The sequence below is a fragment of the Scyliorhinus canicula genome, chromosome 9, assembly GCF_902713615.1.
Source record: "Scyliorhinus canicula chromosome 9, sScyCan1.1, whole genome shotgun sequence".
Classification (NCBI taxonomy): domain Eukaryota; kingdom Metazoa; phylum Chordata; class Chondrichthyes; order Carcharhiniformes; family Scyliorhinidae; genus Scyliorhinus; species Scyliorhinus canicula.
In genome coordinates, this window is record NC_052154.1 from 15,974,853 (window position 1) to 15,991,886 (window position 17,034).

The 17,034-nt window shown below is 46.7% G+C and overlaps 1 protein-coding gene and 1 long non-coding RNA gene across 2 annotated transcripts; one reads left to right on the forward strand and one right to left on the reverse strand.

The window, feature by feature from the left end:
• Positions 1–287: 287 nt before the first annotated feature.
• LOC119971114 lies at positions 288–9,111 on the reverse strand. Its single transcript, XR_005461744.1, has 2 exons — positions 8,986–9,111; positions 288–688 (listed from the first exon to the last, which is right to left on the reverse strand). It is a non-coding gene; the product is annotated as an uncharacterized LOC119971114 (long non-coding RNA).
• LOC119971113 (protein phosphatase 1 regulatory subunit 3E) lies at positions 7,243–8,818 on the forward strand. The gene has a single exon (XM_038806271.1). The coding sequence runs from the start codon at positions 7,583–7,585 to the stop codon at positions 8,519–8,521; it is 939 nt and encodes a 312-aa protein (XP_038662199.1). The 5' UTR covers positions 7,243–7,582; the 3' UTR covers positions 8,522–8,818.
• Positions 9,112–17,034: the final 7,923 nt, after the last annotated feature.

Genomic DNA, 17,034 nt, shown 5'->3' on the forward strand with positions numbered 1-17,034 from the left:
GTAGATTGGCCATGATAAATTGTCCTTGGTGACCAAAAAGGTTAGGAGGGGTTTCTGGGTTACGCGGATAGGGTGGAAGTGAGGGCTTAAGTGGGTCGGTGCAGACTCGATGGACTGAATGGCCTCTTTCTGCACTGTATGTTCTATGAATTAAAATTTCACCAGCTGGAATTTGAACCCATGTCCCCAGAGTATTGGCCTGTGCCTCAGGCTGACAGGTCTAGTGATATTACCACTATGCCACCCCAGTACTGATATGCAAATGTTGATTTGATGGGGTCTATTGCTTTTGGGAAAAATAGATGTGTGAGATTTGCAACACACAACTTGTTTATTTTTCTCACCCAGATGATATAACTCATTTATCTTACATGTTAATAATACTAAATAAGTGGTGTTACAAGCTCTTCCATCATCTGCTGTGTTGAAATTAACTGACGACCGTGGGCAGGATTCTCTCAGAATTCTCTGGGTCAGAGAATCGGCGATCGCGCCGATTTTTCATGTGACGCCGGTCCGACGCCGTCCCACCATTCTCCCACCCGGCGTGAACGGCCTCATCGTGAATGGAGCCGCGCCGCCCGGAGAATGGGCCGAGGGGGCAAGTCCCGCGATTCTCCGGTGTCCTGTGGATTCTGTAGCCCAGATGGGCCGAAGTCCCCTGGGGTCACGCTGGCATCGTTCACACCTGCAAATAAAAATCGTCAGCCAGTCACGCTCGTGGACGGTGCGGGAGAGGAAGTGAGCGGCCGGCGTATTGTTTAACCTTTAAAAACTTACCTTGCAGGAGAAGCGGCCTTCAGATTTTCGGCGGGAGCAGTGGCCAGGGGCCTGTCGGGAAGGTAAGTTTACCTCTTTAAAAACTTACCTTTCGAGCTGTAGGAAGTCGGCCGTGGGATTTCTGGCAAGATTTGTTAGTACCTGTATATAAGTCGGGCGGTTGCTAAACCCGAGACACTACACTTGTAGTGTCCCCCACCCTTCCACCTCCTCTAACCTAAGGGGTTGAGTGAATATCAGGTAAGCTCTTCCTTACTTTTTCTTGTTTTATCTAGAGGGGATGGCAGGGAAGGCAGTGCAATGTTCCTCCTGCAGAATGTTTGAGGTGAGGGACACCGTCAGTGTCCCTGCTGATTTCACCTGTGGGAAGTGCACCCATCTCCAGCTCCTCAGAGACCGTGTTAGGGAACTGGAGCTGGAGCTGGATGAACTTTGTATTATTTGGGAGGCAGAGGTGGTCATAGATAGAAGCTTCAGGCATGTAGTTACTCCGAAGAATAAAAATAGATGGGTGACGGTGAGAGGGGCTGTGAGGAAGCAGTCAGTACAGGGATCCCCTGTGGTTGTTCCCCTTAGTATCAAGTATACCGCTTTGGATACTGTTGGGGGAGATGACTTACCAGGGGTAAGCCATGGGGTACAGGTCTCTGGCACAGAGTCTGTCCCTGTTGCACAGAAGGGAAGGGGGAGAGGAGTAGAGCATTAGTCATTGGAGATTCCATAGTTAGGGGGATAGATAGGAGATTCTGGGGAACGCGAAAGACTCGCGGTTGGTTTGTTGTCTCCCAGGTGCCAGGGTCCTCGATGTCTTGGATCGTGTTTTCGGGATCCTTAAGGGGGAGGGGGAGCAGCCCCAAGTCGTGGTCCACATAGGCACCAACGACATAGGTAGGAAAAGGGATAGGGATGTAAGGCAGGAATTCGGGGAGCTGGGGTGGAAACTTAGATCTGGAACAAACAGAGTTATTATCTCTGGGTTGTTACCCGTGCCACGTGCTAGCGAGATGAGGAATAGGGAGCGAGAGCAGTTGAACACATGGCTGCAGGGATGGTGCAGGAGGGAGGGATTAAGATTCCTGGACAATTGGGGCTCATTCTGGGGTAGGTGGGACCTCTACAAGCAGGATGGGCTACACCTGGATCAGAGGGGTACTAATACCCTGGGGGGAAATTTGCTCATGTTCTTCGGGAGGGTTTAAACTAGTTCAGCAGGGGGTTGGGAAACTGAATTGTAGCTCCATTATCCAGGAGGTTGAGAGTAGTGATGTCATGAGTAAGGTTTCAAAGTTGCAGGAGTGAACCGGCAGGCAGGAAGGTGGTTTAAAGTGTGTCTACTTCAATGCCAGGAGCATCCGGAATAAGGTGGGTGAACTTGCAGCATGGGTTGGTACCTGGGACTTCAATGTTGTGGCCATTTCGGAGACATGGCTAGAGCAGGGACAGGAATGGTTGTTGCAGGTGCCGGGGTTTAGATATTTCAGTAAGCTCAGGGAAGGTGGTAAAAGAGGGGGAGGGGTGGCATTGTTAGTCAAGGACAGTATTACGGTGGCAGAAAGGACGTTTGATTAGGACTTGTCTACTAAGGTAATATGGGCTGAGGTTAGAAACAGGAAAGGAGAGGTCACCCTGTTAGGAGTTTTCTATAGGCCTCCGAAAAGTTCCAGAGATGTAGGTGCTAGATTTGGAGGTAGGTGAGCACTTTGGTGATAGTGACCACAATTTGATTACGTTTACTTTAGCGATGGAAAGGGATAGGTATATACCGCAGGGCAAGAGTTATAGCTGGGGGAAAGGCAATTATGATGCGGTGAGGCAAGACTTAGGATGCATCGGATGGGGAGGGAAACTGCAGGGGATGGGCACAATTGAAATGTGGAGCTTGTTCAAGGGACAGCTACTGCGTGTCCTTGATAAGTATGTACCTGTCAGGCAGGGAGAAAGTGGTCGAGCGAGGGAACCGTTGAATCACTTGTCAAGAGGAAGAAGGAGGCTTATGTAAAGATGAGATGTGAAGGTTCAGTTAGGGCGCTCGAGAGTTACAAGATAGCAAGGAAGGACCTAAAGAGAGAGCTAAGAAGAGCCAGGAGGGGACATGAGAAGTCTTTGGCAGGTCGGTTCAAGGGTAACCCTAAAGCTTTCTATAGATATGTCAGGAATAAAAGAATGACTAGGGTAAGAGTAGGGCCAGTCAAGGACAGTAGTGGGAAGTTGTGTGTGGAGTCCGAGGAGATAGGAGAGGTGCTAAATGAATATTTTTTGTCAGTATTTACACAGGAAAAAGACAATGTTGTCGAGGAGAATACTGAGATACAGACTACTAGACTAGAAGGGCTTGAGGTTCATAAGGAGGAGGTGTTAGCAATTCTGGAAAGTGTGAAAATAGATAAGTTCCCTGGGCCGGATGGGATTTATCCTAGGATTCCCTGGGAAGCTAGGGAGGAGATTGCTGAGCCTTTGGCTTTGATCTTTATGTCATCATTGTCTACAGGAATAGTGCCAGAAGACTGGAGGATAGCAAATGTTGTCCCCTTGTTCAAGAAGGGGAGTAGAGACAACCCTGGTAACTATAGACCAGTGATCCTTACTTCTGATGTGGGCAAAGTCTTGGAAAGGTTTATAAGAGATAGTATGTATAATCATCTGGAAAGGAATAATTTGATTAGGGATAGTCAACACGGTTTTGTGAAGGGTAGGTCGTGCCTCACAAACCTTATTGAGTTCTTTGAGAAGGTGATCAAACAGGTGGACGAGGGTAAAGCAGTTGTGGTGTATATGGTTTTCAGTAAAGCATTTGATAAGGTTCCCCACGGTAGGCTATTGCAGGAAATACGGAGGCATGGGATTCAGGGTGATTTAGCAGTTTGGATCAGAAATTGGCTAGCTGGAAGAAGACAAAGGGTGGTGGTTGATGGGAAATGTTCAGCCTGGAGTCCAGTTACTAGTGGTGTACCGCAAGGATCTGTTTTGGGGCCACTGCTGTTTGTCATTTTTATAAATGACCTAGAAGAGGGCGTAGATGGATGGGTGAGTAAATTTGCAGATGACACTAAAGTCGGTGGAGTTGTGGACAGTGCGGAAGGATGTTACAAGTTACAGAGGGACATAGATAAGCTGCAGAGCTGGGCTGAGAGGTGGCAAATGGAGTTTAATGCAGAAAAGTGTGAGGTGATTCATTTTGGAAGGAATAACAGGAAGACAGAGTATTGGGCTAATGGTAAGATTCTTGGTAGTGTGGATGAGCAGAGAGATCTCGGTGTACCGCCCCATGTATCTTTTCAGAACACAATCTTTCTCAAGACCTGAAAATTGTGGAATTCCTTACCTGCCCAACTCTTTATGCACCTACAGGTCACATGTTACTGAAACAGAAGCTTGACTTCATTGACCATTAACACCTCATTTAGATCGTCTTCTGTTTTCCTCTCCCTCCCATGCACCTTGAACCCCCAGCCAAACACCTCCAGAACCAAGTTTTTGCTGTACTGCATCCCATGTCAAAGATCGTCCCCCTCCCCCAAAAAAAGCACAAAGAATTAATTGATTCACTCATCGTGAACAGATTAAGGAGGCAAAAAAAGGGAATGTCAAGGATATATAGATATACATAGAATTTACAGTGCAGAAGGAGGCCATTCGGCCCATCGAGTCTGCACCGGCTCTTGGAAACAGCACCCTACCCAAGGTCAACACCTCCACCCTATCCCCATAACCCAACCCAACACTAAAGGCAATTTTGGACACTAAGGGCAATTTATCATGGCCAATCCACCTAACCTGCACATCTTTGGACTGTGGGAGGAAACCGGAGCACCCGGAGGAAACCCACGCACACACGGGGAGGATGTGCAGACTCCGCACAGACAGTGACCCAAGCCGGAATCGAACCGGGGACCCTGGAGCTGTGAAGCGATTGTGCTATCCACAATGCTACCGTGTTGCCGTGATGGGGCAGAGAATGCTACGAATGTTTCGTTTGTCCACCTGCAAAAACAAAATAGGGAAAATTGTCCAATAAAAGCAAAATATTGCAGATACCGGAAATGTAAACAGAAAATGCTGAGAAAGTCAGCAGGCCAGACAGCATCTGTGAAGAGAGGGAAACGGGAGTCTCCAGTCATTGTGACCACCTTCCACAGAAGGGCAAGGGCCCTCTGCCAGACACAAACACAGCCCAGTGTTTCCATAACGCTGTTCAATGTGCAACCAGGAAATGGAAACGTGTTCAGTTTGAGAAAAAGAGGAGAATGGGTCAGCATTTCCCCCTCTCTCTGAAATTGGTCAATTGCAACTCCACCATCCTCCAACCCCCACCAGGTTTCACGTTTGGGGGGGGGGGGGGGGGTTGAATTGGCAGGTCTTTTATCCCGCTCTGCATATTTGGAACCGCCTCTCCCTCTGGCGGGCTGAAGTTTGAATGCACGGCCGCTCCCGCACGTACACACCCTAAACTTGTCCCTGACTCATTGGCTGCACTCTGAACGCGGAGAATGCGGACGAAGCACTGGGTTGAATGAGGTGAGCGAGACGATTGAGACATGTGTGTGTCTCTGTTGTTTCCGCAAAGGTTTGCTCGCCCTCCCCCTGGCTGACAAGGCTGGATGTGAACGTGCCAGGCTGCACGATTCCCCCAGTGGGCGGTGCAATGCCCTCTTGGGCTGGCTTCACCCACACTCAAGAGGCACCAGCGCAGAAATTCGGAAGTTCGACCCCGTCCACAACTAGGGGGGGGGGGGGGGGGGTTGGACAAACCCATGTTTGGTTAATATGGCCCATTAGGAGCGTCAATTGAACAAAAACAGTCACTGATGCAATTGTGATATAATATCAGATACATCGATGCAACGATGCTTCAAATCCCAGCTCCCCACGCCGGGGGGGAATCATTTCCCTTCTGTCCAAACCATGGCCAGACTTCAACTTTAAACTGTGCAGGGCGATTGTACATCCACATTGTTCAGGGCCCCCTGTAGGGTGCAAACTCCGGCACAGACTCACTGACTGATTAACATTTCACACATTCCCCCTGGATTTCAGAGGCAGTTTATTTTTTATATCTGAAATGAATCCTGATGTCAGAAGGTGTTTTTTGGGCTAGATTAGCGGGAGCCCCCATCAATCCCGGGAGCGTTAGAATGAGCCTCTATTATTCTGGCGTTGCAATGTTGAATTGTGAGCGATTGTATTAACCGGGATTACAGTGTGATCGCCCGGAGCAGCCTTTACTCTTAGGCAGCGGCTGTCTCTCTCTCTGTCTCTCCCCTTCTCCCTCCTGTCTGTCTACCCCTCTCCCTCCTGTCTGTCTACCCCTCTCCCTCCTGTCTGTCTACCCCTCTCCCTCCTGTCTGTCTACCCCTCTCCCTCCTGTTTGTCTCTCCCCCTCTCCCTCCTGTCTGTCTACCCCTCTTCCCCCTGTCTGTCTACCCCTCGCCATCCTGTCTGTCTACCCCTCTCCCTCCTGTCTGTCTACCCCTCTCCCCCCTGTCTGTCTACCCCTCTCCATCCTGTCTGTCTACCCCTCTCCCTCCTGTCTGTCTACCCCTCTCCCTCCTCTCTGTCTACCCCTCTCCCTCCTGTCTGTCTACCCCTCTCCATCCTCCCTGTCTACCCCTCTCCCTCCTGTCTGTCTACCCCTCTCCCTCCTGTCTGCCTACCCCTCTCCCTCCTGTCTGTCTACCCCTCTCCCTCCTGTCTGTCTACCCCTCTCCCTCCTGTCTGTCTACCCCTCTCCCTCCTGTCTGTCTACCCCTCTCCCTCCTGTCTGTCTCTCCCCCTCTCCCTCCTGTCTGTCTACCCCTCTCCATCCTGTCTGTCTACCCCTCTCCCTCCTGTCTGTCTACCCCTCTCCCCCCTGTCTGTCTCTCCCCCTCTCCCTCCTGTCTGTCTACCCCTCTTCCCCCTGTCTGTCTACCCCTCTCCATCCTGTCTGTCCATCCCACTCTCCCCGTCTACCCCACTCCCCCTCTCTGTCTACCCATCTCCCTCCTGTCTGTCTACTCCTCTCCCTCCTCTCTGTCTACCCCTCTCCCTCCTCTCTGTCTACCCCTCTCCCTCCTGTCTGTCTATCCCACTCCCCCTCTGTCTCCGCCACTCCCGCCTCTCTGTCTATCCCATTACCCCTCTCTGTCTAACCCACTACCCCCTCTGTCTACCCCACTCTCCCCTTTGTCTCCCCCTCCCCCTCCCTGGTTCCCCTCCGTCGCCCCTATTCGCTCTCAGTTCCTCCACTCCCCACCTCTTCTCTGTCTCCCCCACCCCCACTCCCCACCCCTCTGTGTCTCCTCCACTCCCCACCCCTTCTCTGTCTCCCCCAAACCCCCTCTGTCTCCCCCACCGCCACCCCTTTGTGTCTCCCCCACTCCCCACCCCTCTCTGTCTCCCCCACTCCCCCTCTGATCCCTCTCTCTGCCCCCCAATGCCTCCCATACATCCCCCATCTTCCAAACGCAGCCAGGATTCATGCTCCCATTCCCAGGACAGGCGCTCAGTCGGCTGTGAGGCGATGTGGGTGGGTTACTCTGGTCACTTGCTGCCATTCCTATTGCTGGAGTGTTGCTGTCAATTCAGAAAGGGGAGGGGGAGTGGCCCACAGGTTATGTTTGAAAAACCCCTGGGGCACTTCATTACTGTAAAAAAATAATAAGCCCGCCCCTCGCTCCGTCAGGGGCTGTGACTGGCCTCACTCTGCTCCTGTGCAATCCGCTTCTTGTTCAGCAGAGATGTCCCGCTGGAAAGTGTGCTGCCCGCTGCCGTCAAGGTGTTGAATGCAGTTGCTGCCGCCCGGGGGAAAGGTGCCTGTGCGGCCATGGAGAAGGCAGCGGTGCAGCGGGGGCTGTGCATGGAGAAGGCAGCGGTGCAGCAGGGGCTGTGCATGGAGAAGGCAGCGGTGCAGCAGGGGCTGTGCATGCCCCGCAACTTCAGCTGCATGGCCGGTTTGTACGGCAGCCTGGCCGAGGACTGCGCCGTGGCGGCCGGGACCGGGGACCCGGAGCCGGCGGCGGGCTGCAGGCAGCGCAGCCGGGAGCCCAGCACCAACAGCGGCGGCAGCAAAACCCCCAGCCCGGGCCAGCGGAGGAGGGCCAAGTCGCTGCCAGCCCCCGGGGGCCGAGCGGTCACCCTGCTGACCCGGGCCAGCAGCAAGAAGGTCCGCTTTGCCGACTCGCTGGGCTTGGAGCTGACCACCATCCGGCACTTCTGCGACGGCGACATGCCGCACGTCCCCCCGCGGGTGATGGCCAGGCTGCGGGAGAGGCCGCCCCAGTGCCTGCTCAGTGACCAGATGATGGCCATGTTCCTGGACAGCCCCACTCACCTCCTGGAGCCGCTGTTCACCAACCCGGGCCGCTGGCCAGACTTCCAGGAGCAAGTCAGGCTGGCCAGGGTGTGCCTGGAGAGCATCTCCACCGACCAGTTCAGCATCCTGGGGGTGATCAGGGTGTGGAACCTGGCCTACGAGAAGCAGGTGACGGTGAGGTACACCCTCAACCAGTGGAGCTCCTTCGTGGACATCGCTGCCTGCCACAGCGCCCACTCTGCGGACAACCAGACTGACACTTTCTCCTTCAAGCTGGTGGCCCCCGTCTTCCTGGACACGGGGGGCACCCTCCAGTTCGCCATCAGGTACCTGGCGGCGGGGCAGGAGTACTGGGACAATAACAAGGGCTCCGACTACCAGGTAAGAAGCCACAAGTTCAAAATCTCACCGCCCAAAGACTGGGAAAACGGTTGGATCCACTTCATTTGAAAGAGATGCTCCCACCTCCACCAAGAACAAGTGTTGCAGACCCGGGGATGTCCTTCGTCTGAACATGACAATGAAACAAAAACTAAACGTGAGACTCTCTCCACTTTGAAGCTGTTGGCACTCTTAAAAGATTGACATTCTGCATATTTTTAAAAAAACTATCTATGTTTGTTTGTGTTTAGGGAAAGTCAGTCACAATCATTTTTAAGAATTTGATTTGAGTTTTTTGCTTTGGAAAAGGGATGTCTGATGTTTATTGTGACCTGATTTGCATCAATGCTAATATGTTCCAGGAAACCTATGCAAAGACAGTAGAATGATGTGTGATCACATCAAATACAGCCATAGATAGAGAGAGAGAGAGAGAGAAGGTGCAACTTCTGTTTCAGAGACCATCTTAGAAATGCCTAACTTTAAAAAAAAACTTTTAAAAATGAATTTTGCAGTTCCAAAGTAGCACTTACTATTGGCTGCAGGACACGACAACCCACATAGCTCGTTCTTAAGGCATAAAAAGAGTTGTGTCATCTTGAGAAGAAAGAGTCCAATTGAAACCTTTTCTTCACTTCTGCAAGTATGGTGTAAGTCATGTCAAAACGCACCATGGCGCCACTTCCTCTGACTCTTATCCTTTCCCAGTGACGGGCAGTATGCGACGGAGGTGACTTGAGGAACCTCTCAGTATTGAGCAGGGTGCTGACAATTGAAGGTCATGGCAAGTTGCTTCCAATGACTTTGAGGAAGCTATCAAAAAAGGGAAGTGGAGCGAGGTGTTCCAGGCTTGTGAAGTGAGCTACCAGAGAGGATAGTTGTAGGAAAAAGATTTCAGTGCATTGAAGGATCTGGTCAGAGAACTGATTTGAAATCTGGCAAGTTGGGTATTCTGATAAGTCAAAGTTTTGTTTTTTTCTCTCTTTATATAAATGAAAGGAAACAGATTATATTAAGTGTTTCTGAACTTGACTGTACAGAAATGGAGTGGGGGGGGGGGGGGGGGGGGCAGAAAACACTGCCCTGTGCATATTTTGACTAAGAGATTCATGTTTTTTCTAAGAATGGCATTAATTTATTCTCTGTCATAATAGATAAATCTGTATTATTGTAATCCTTTGCTTAAATGATAAAGTAAGGGAAGACTTTGAACGAGATCTTCAGTATTAGTTTTACACAAGAAATAGCCTAATTGGAGCAGATGTTATATCTATTCTAAATTTGGTTTTGAAATGGTGCTCACTTTAAAAATCGTCATTACCTTGTAACTTCCATACGGGGCTGTGTTACTGTGACTGGCCATTGAAAAAATGACATAAACAAGCCTTGTGTTTGATCAATCTCTTTGAAAATGTCCCCCGACTTTCATTTTTAATCCCTGACTTGTGCGAGAATGTACTCAGCAATATTTACACGTTTATCCCCAATTTGAATCAACTGCTTCTGCAAGGAAATTTTATCATAGCAGAATTAACCATCTATATACTGTATATGTATACAATACTTATAACGTACACCACCTGAATTTCATCCACTTTCCAGAGTAAACTCCTGACCTGTGGCGGGTGATGTTATTAAGGTGATTATTTATTGACAGAGCCCTTTATTTAATTTTGTAAATACTCCTATACAATATTCTTAAAAAATGAAAATAGTTAAGAGGCAACACTAAGTAAGTTATATAGTGTATGAAAAAAGTGCTGGGAAAACTCAGCAGGTCTGGCAACTTGTGTGCAGCGAGAAACAGAGATCACATTTCTAATTCAATATGCATCCCATTGGACTCAAAACATTGACTCTGTTTCTCTCGCCAGAGATGCTACCAGACCTGCTGGGTTTTCCCACTATTCTCTGTTTTCATTTTAGATTTCCAGTATCCATAGTATTTTCTTAGAATCTGTACAGTGCAGAAGGAGGCCATTCGACCCATCAGGTCTGCACAGACGCAGTGAAAGATCACTTTAAATAGTTCCTACTCTATCTCCTAATCCCCATAACCTAACCTGCACACTGTTGGAAACTAAGGGGCAATTTAGCATGACGAATCCATCTAACCCGGATACCTTTGGACTGTGGGAGGAAACTGGAGCATCCGGAAGAAACCCACACAAACACGGGGAGAAGGTGCAAACTGCACACAGACAGTCACCCAAGGCCGGAATCGAACCCAGGTTCCTGACACTGTGAGTCAGCGTTGCTAACCACTGTGCCACCATGCCGCCCGAATTTTGCTAAATCTCAATTTGCCTTCAGTGTTGTTCTTCACTGGCTCTTTAGGACAAGGAAAAGATGCTGAATGTAGACCTGATGATGTGTTGTCCATTTCCCCTTCTCCACAGAGCAAAGGTTCCACTCGTCCCTTGCTACTTCACACTGCCGCACTGCTTATCTTCATGAGCAACGTGTAGGTCACAAGGACTTTGAAGGGGCAAAGTCAGCCTCACAACTGCAGTCCTTATGCATGAAACAACAATCTTGTTTGACATGATGGTGCAACCATGACCCTGACTGGCTAAATATTTTCTAAACTCCATCATACACAAACATCTGATTGAAATGATGGAAAAAGATGTGAACAAAGCTGAGTACGTTCCAGTACAAAACAGGAATTAATAATAAAAGGTGTGGGACATTATCCAAGAGATTTTTTTAAACACAACGAAACCAGGAAATTTTGCAATAAATACACAGATTGTAGGTCACTAACCTGAAATGAGAAGATGGTCATTGTTTTCAGTTCTGATGAAATCCAGTCTAAAATGTTGACCTGTAATTCGCTTTCAGCTGTTGACTGGCTCCTGTGAATTTCTAGACCTTTGCATTTTTTTTGCATGTAACGTAACTTGTAATTGAAATAGACGTTGACTTGCTTTACCTGTTACGTAAAATAGACCCATAAGTGACAAAACATTTTTGAATATGAAGATTTATGCTATCTACAGATTGAAATTTTCTTCTCAATGAAAGTGGAATTGCTCACTCCACGACAGTTTCTTTTGCCAATTGAACAATTCTTCACTGGTATCACTCAAATGGAACTAGAGGCGAGGGGCTTCGATTATTTGAGGAAACTAGAGAAACCAGATTGTTCTTAAAACACTTAAAGCAGCGGGGGAAATTTGAGGTGAGGCCACACCTGGAGTATTGTGTTCAGTTTTGGTCTCCTCACCTGAGAAAGGACGTACTGGCGCTGGAGGGTGTGCAGAGGAGATTCACTAGGTTAATCCCAGAGCTGAAGGGGTTGGATTACAAGGAGAAGTTGAGTAGACTGGGACTGTACTCGTTGGAATTTAGAAGGATGAGGGGGGATCTTATAGAAACATATAAAATAATCAAGGGAATAGATAGGATAGATGCGGGCAGGTTGTTTCCACTGGTGGGTGAAAGCAGAACTAGGGGGCATAGCCTCAAAATAAGGGGAAGTAGATTTAGGACTGAGTTTAGGACGAACTTCTTCACCCATAAGGTTGTGAATCTATGGAATTCCTTGACCAATGAAGCAGTTGAGGCTCCTTCATTAAATGTTTTTAAGATAAAGATAGATAGTTTTTTGAAGAATAAAGGGATTAAGGGTTATGGTGTTCGGGCGGGAAAGTGGAGCTGAGTCCACAAAAGATCAGCCATGATCTCATTGAATGGCAGAGCAGGCTCGAGGGGCCAGATGGCCTACTCCTGCTCCTAATTCTTATGTTCTTATGTTGCAAATTTGGAGGAGTTTTGAGATAGTAAATATGGGGAAATCTGTTTCCGCTGAGGGGGGTGGGGAGTAGGGTAAAGAGATGTGGGGGGTTGATTAGCAGAGAAAAATAATTTAAAGTAATTGACAAAAGAATCCAAAGTGGCGAGGAGAAAATATTTTTACACGGTGAGCTATGATTTGGAATTCACTGCCTGAAAAGGTGGTAGGAGCAGCTTCAAAAATAGCTTTCAAAAGTATTTTGGATACGTACCAGAAGGAGAAAAAGAATCCGGCTTACGGGAGAAAAACAAGGGATGTGGATTAAGCCAGCAAAGACAGCCTGGTTTTACTGTTACTGATTTCAAGGGTGTGTTGGCAGCAGTGAACAACCGGCCCATTTAATCAGAGTTGCTTCACTTAACCGATTTCACAAAATAATTAGTTTAATTATTAAAAAGCCTTTATTTTGCTCATTCATTTTTGTTGGTAATACATTTACCAGTTGGCCTGAAATGCAGATTGGACTGGAGTACCCCTCACCCGGTGTGTGCCTCCATTACGCTAGACAGCTCCTGTTGTTGGTCTGTGAAGGGTTCTACAGACCAGCATTAACTTGACATTTATGTGTGGCACTAGTTATCCTGTGGAAGTATACTTTGGGCTTGCTTGCCTGAAGTCTGGACATAATTTAAGGCTAGAAGGGATTTTCTTTATTAGGCTTTACGGAAATTAAACGGAAATTACGGAAATTTACGGAAGCTAATTCTTTATTAGCTTGCTTTACAGAATACCATCAAACTTAACATACTGTTGTGCCACTTTGTGGGATTATCTTGCTGAGTAATGCTGCCAGAAAATATTTTGAAACCAGGCCATTTTTGGGAACCCAGCCTATCTGTTTCCATTTATAAAAGATTGAGCAAGGAAATGGACGAGTGCCATTGACATACATCTGTCCCTTCGCCCACCTCTATCCTCAGGAAAAAATCAATCTATTATAGACTGTTTCCAAACTTAAAACTATTTTTGTTTGTTTGATGTGTAGCCTTTGTGTTAGCAAGGTTAGAAGGTTGTGGGTTCAAGTCTCACTCCAGGGCCTGGGCCCCAAACTCTAGGCTGATTAACCAGTACTAAGAAAGTGTTTCACTGATGGAGGTGCACTTTTAAGGTGAAATGTGAAACCAAGGTCCTACCTTGACCTTTCAGGTGGATGTAAGAGATCCCATGGCATTACTTAGAAGAAGAGCAGGAGAGTTTTCCCTGGTGCCCTTCTCTATCTCAATTGACATTGCAAAAATAGATGATCTGGTCATCATCACAGTGCCATTTGTAGAAACTTGTTGTATGCAACTTAGCTCAATTTTCTAAATTAAAACAGTACTTCATCAGCTGTGAAGCACTTTGGGACATCTGGTGGCGATGAAAAGTTCTGTATAAAGGCAAGTCTTTCCGTTGGGTGGGAAAAATAATGTTCCTAAAGCTCAGTAGCAATTGTAGCATTTTCTGTCTACTTTTCCAGGTTTGAGAGTGGGGAGCGAATCTGATGAGTCCATATTCTGTGCACACTCTATTCAAATCGGCACAAAAATGATCCAGGCAGATTTTCAATTGTATCATAATCTGGCTTTAGCTGGCCAATAATGCAAATGTGATGTTGTGGAAGTGTTGACCACTTCCGAAACTGCTGCTCTGCCCTGTAGCTTCAATAGATTCTGGTTTCCACCTGGAGATGAGGAATTTCTTCAGCCAGAGGGTAGTGAATCTGTGGAACTCTTTGCCGCGGAAGGCTGTGGAGGCCAAATCACTGAGTGTCTTTAAGACCAAGATAGATAGGTTCTTGAATAAAAAGGGGATCAGGGGTTGTGAGGTGAAGGCAGGAGAATGGGGATGAGAAAAATATCAGCCATGATTGAATGGCGGAGCAGACTCGATGGGCCGAGTGGCCTAGTTCTGCTTCTATGTCTTATGGAATAAAGACCTCTGTGGTGCAACTGTCAAGTTCCAATTTTTCTCTACCCCTTGATTTACCCTTTCCCTCAGAAACAGACTGTTGATGGGTATCACTTAGCATAATGGAGATATCTATGTTGACCATCATTGCCTCCTCATTAGTTGAGTTTGGATTAATAGTTATGACCTACCCAGAAAGGGGAGATGACTCATTGTAGCTCTAATCACTCTATGGTTAACTTGCTGGAAGCGGGCACGGATGTTTGAGGATGGAATCATAATTGGTGTTGGTGCCATCCACGGTTAAATGTTGATGTGCTTAACAAAAAATAGCTAAGTTGAGGAAATACCTTCAGTGGGTGTAATTTGTCATGCAAGTGCACCCTAGCTTCAGCCAGGGATGGGTGGGGAGTTCCGAAATAAGAAATTCCATGCAGTATTGTAATATATTTGTGAAACTGTCATTGCGTTAGCTTTGGAGCATTGGTATTATTTTACATTTATCGCCTGCCTTAAGCAACTTATTTATTCTGAGTAACTGGCGTATGGTGGCACTTTTAAGAAATGATTCAAAATGGGCAAAATCGTTTCCCGGTCTTTATTCAGCTGTGTAACAGCTTTGACAAAGCGTGTCACAGTAATGCTTTTATGAGACAAGTTGCTTTTCGAGCTCACATTTGAAATTTCTTGTGGCCAAGTTATCTAAGCAACTCGTTTCAATGAAATGAAAGGAAAATGAAAATCGCTTATTGTCACGAGTAGGCTTCAAATGAAGTTACTGTGAAAAGCCCCTAGTCTCCACATTCCGGCGCCTGTTCAGGGAGGCTGTTACGGGAATCGAAACGTGCTGCTGGCCTGCTTGCAAAGCCAGCGATTTAGCGCTGTGCTAAACAGCCCCAGCTGTTAATGGACAAATGATATAGCATTTCCACACCAAACAAAATTGGCAACTGGTGTAATGTATGAAAGAACGTATATTTTGAGATTATCTACCTTCCGAATGTCAGCTATGGCTCAATTGGTAGCACTTCTTTTATTTAAAGAAAAAATTTAGAGTACCCAATTATTTTTTTTTCCAATTAAGGGGCAATTTAGCATGACCAATCCACCTAACCTGCGCATCTTTGGGTTGTGGGGGTGAAACCCACGCAGACATGGAGAGAATGTGAAAACTCCACACGGACAGTGACCCAGAGCCGGGATTTGAACCCGGGTCCTCAGCGCCGCAGTCCCAGTGCTAACCACTGCGCCCCAATTGGTAGCACTTCTAACTCACAGATTTATGTTTTCCAGTCACACTTCAGTGACCTGAGCACAAAAATGTGGCTCGCATTTTCTGGGGGGAATAAGACAAAACAAAGGCTACATCTACTTTCAAAAGTGTGGAGATCACATGATATTGCTTCCAAGAAGAACAGGATGTTAACCACCGTGTCTTGTCCAATTTGTATCCCTCAATTAACATTTAAAAAATGAAAAGATAGATCACCTGCTCACTATCACGTTGCAGCTTGTGGAAGCTTGATGTGTGCCATTGGCTGCTCTGTTTCCTATGCTGACGATATTTCGAAAGCACCTCATTGGTCGTTAAGAACTTTGGGACACCCTGCGGTTAGAAAAGGCACCATATAAATGCAAATCTTTCTTTTAATTTCCCTTTAGAGCTAACGTGAATTTTTCTGCGATTGCGCCATTGAAACCTATTCCCCAAAGGTTTTTGAAATTATTAATAATAGTAATAGCTTATTGTCACACGTGGGCTTCGATTAAGTTACTGTGAAAAGCCCCTAGTCGCCACATTCCGGCCCTTGTTCGGGGAGGCCGGTACAGGAATTGAACCCGCGCTGCTGGCCTTGTTCTGCACTACAAGCCAGCTGCTTAGCCCACTGTAGCCCCAGGTTTTCCTGCTAGATCACTTATTAAATGCAACCTGCACTTTAGCACACAGGTCTGCCCATGTTGAGATGAGGAGAATCGAAAAGTATCCATGCAAGTAATATGAAAAGGGATTGGTTAATAAATAGTAATGTTGGGAGTGCTGTTGACATGCCATCATTTATGATGATGGCATTGAAGGAAGATTTTCCCTAACGTCATTTCAGGATCGGTTCTCAATGAGATGTCTGCTGTTGTAAAACAGATAACAAAGGGCAGTTAAAGAGCTGTGCAAATCTAGTGATAGCTCTGATGTAAGATTATTTTGGGCCAATGCAATGGAATGTACAATTTCTGCAGATTGAGAGACAGCACCACTATCCAATATAAACGGAGTCTTCAGATAAAAAATATGAATTGAAAATGCATATGATCTTATCCACCTATTTATGAAATTAACTTTTTTTCCTCCATTTTAGGAATTCAAAATGTGACTTGTGTTGTCGCGTTTTAATGTGATAAATGTTTGTATTTTTACCTTATGTAAAGAAGTGCATCTATTTTTTATAAAAGAGTCATGTGCTAAATCGGTGTGTTGTTTGCAATTTATGTGTGTGTGTAAATATTGAACATCTGTTTGCCTTGCTTTTGACATTCAGTAGCCATTATTATGCCTTGCAAAATCTGTTGTTTCTGTCTGTGTAATAGTTTAATTTTTGAATTGAGGGTTCACCCAACGTCAAACTTAAATTCTTCCTGGCCATTTCACTACAGAGTTAGTATTTATGTGTTTAAATTTTGAGGGAAGAAAGTGTACTTTTTTAAATTAATATTGACTGCGATGAGGTATCTTGTTGCAATGGTAATAGCATTCTTTGTGACTAGTAATTCACACCTAGAATCTTTGATAACTGGAAGCCTACAATGAATGTGGAGCATGGTGCTTGGTGAAAAACTACTGGAGAATTATATATGCCAAGAAAACAGTCATTCACACAGACTCACTTGCATTTGATGT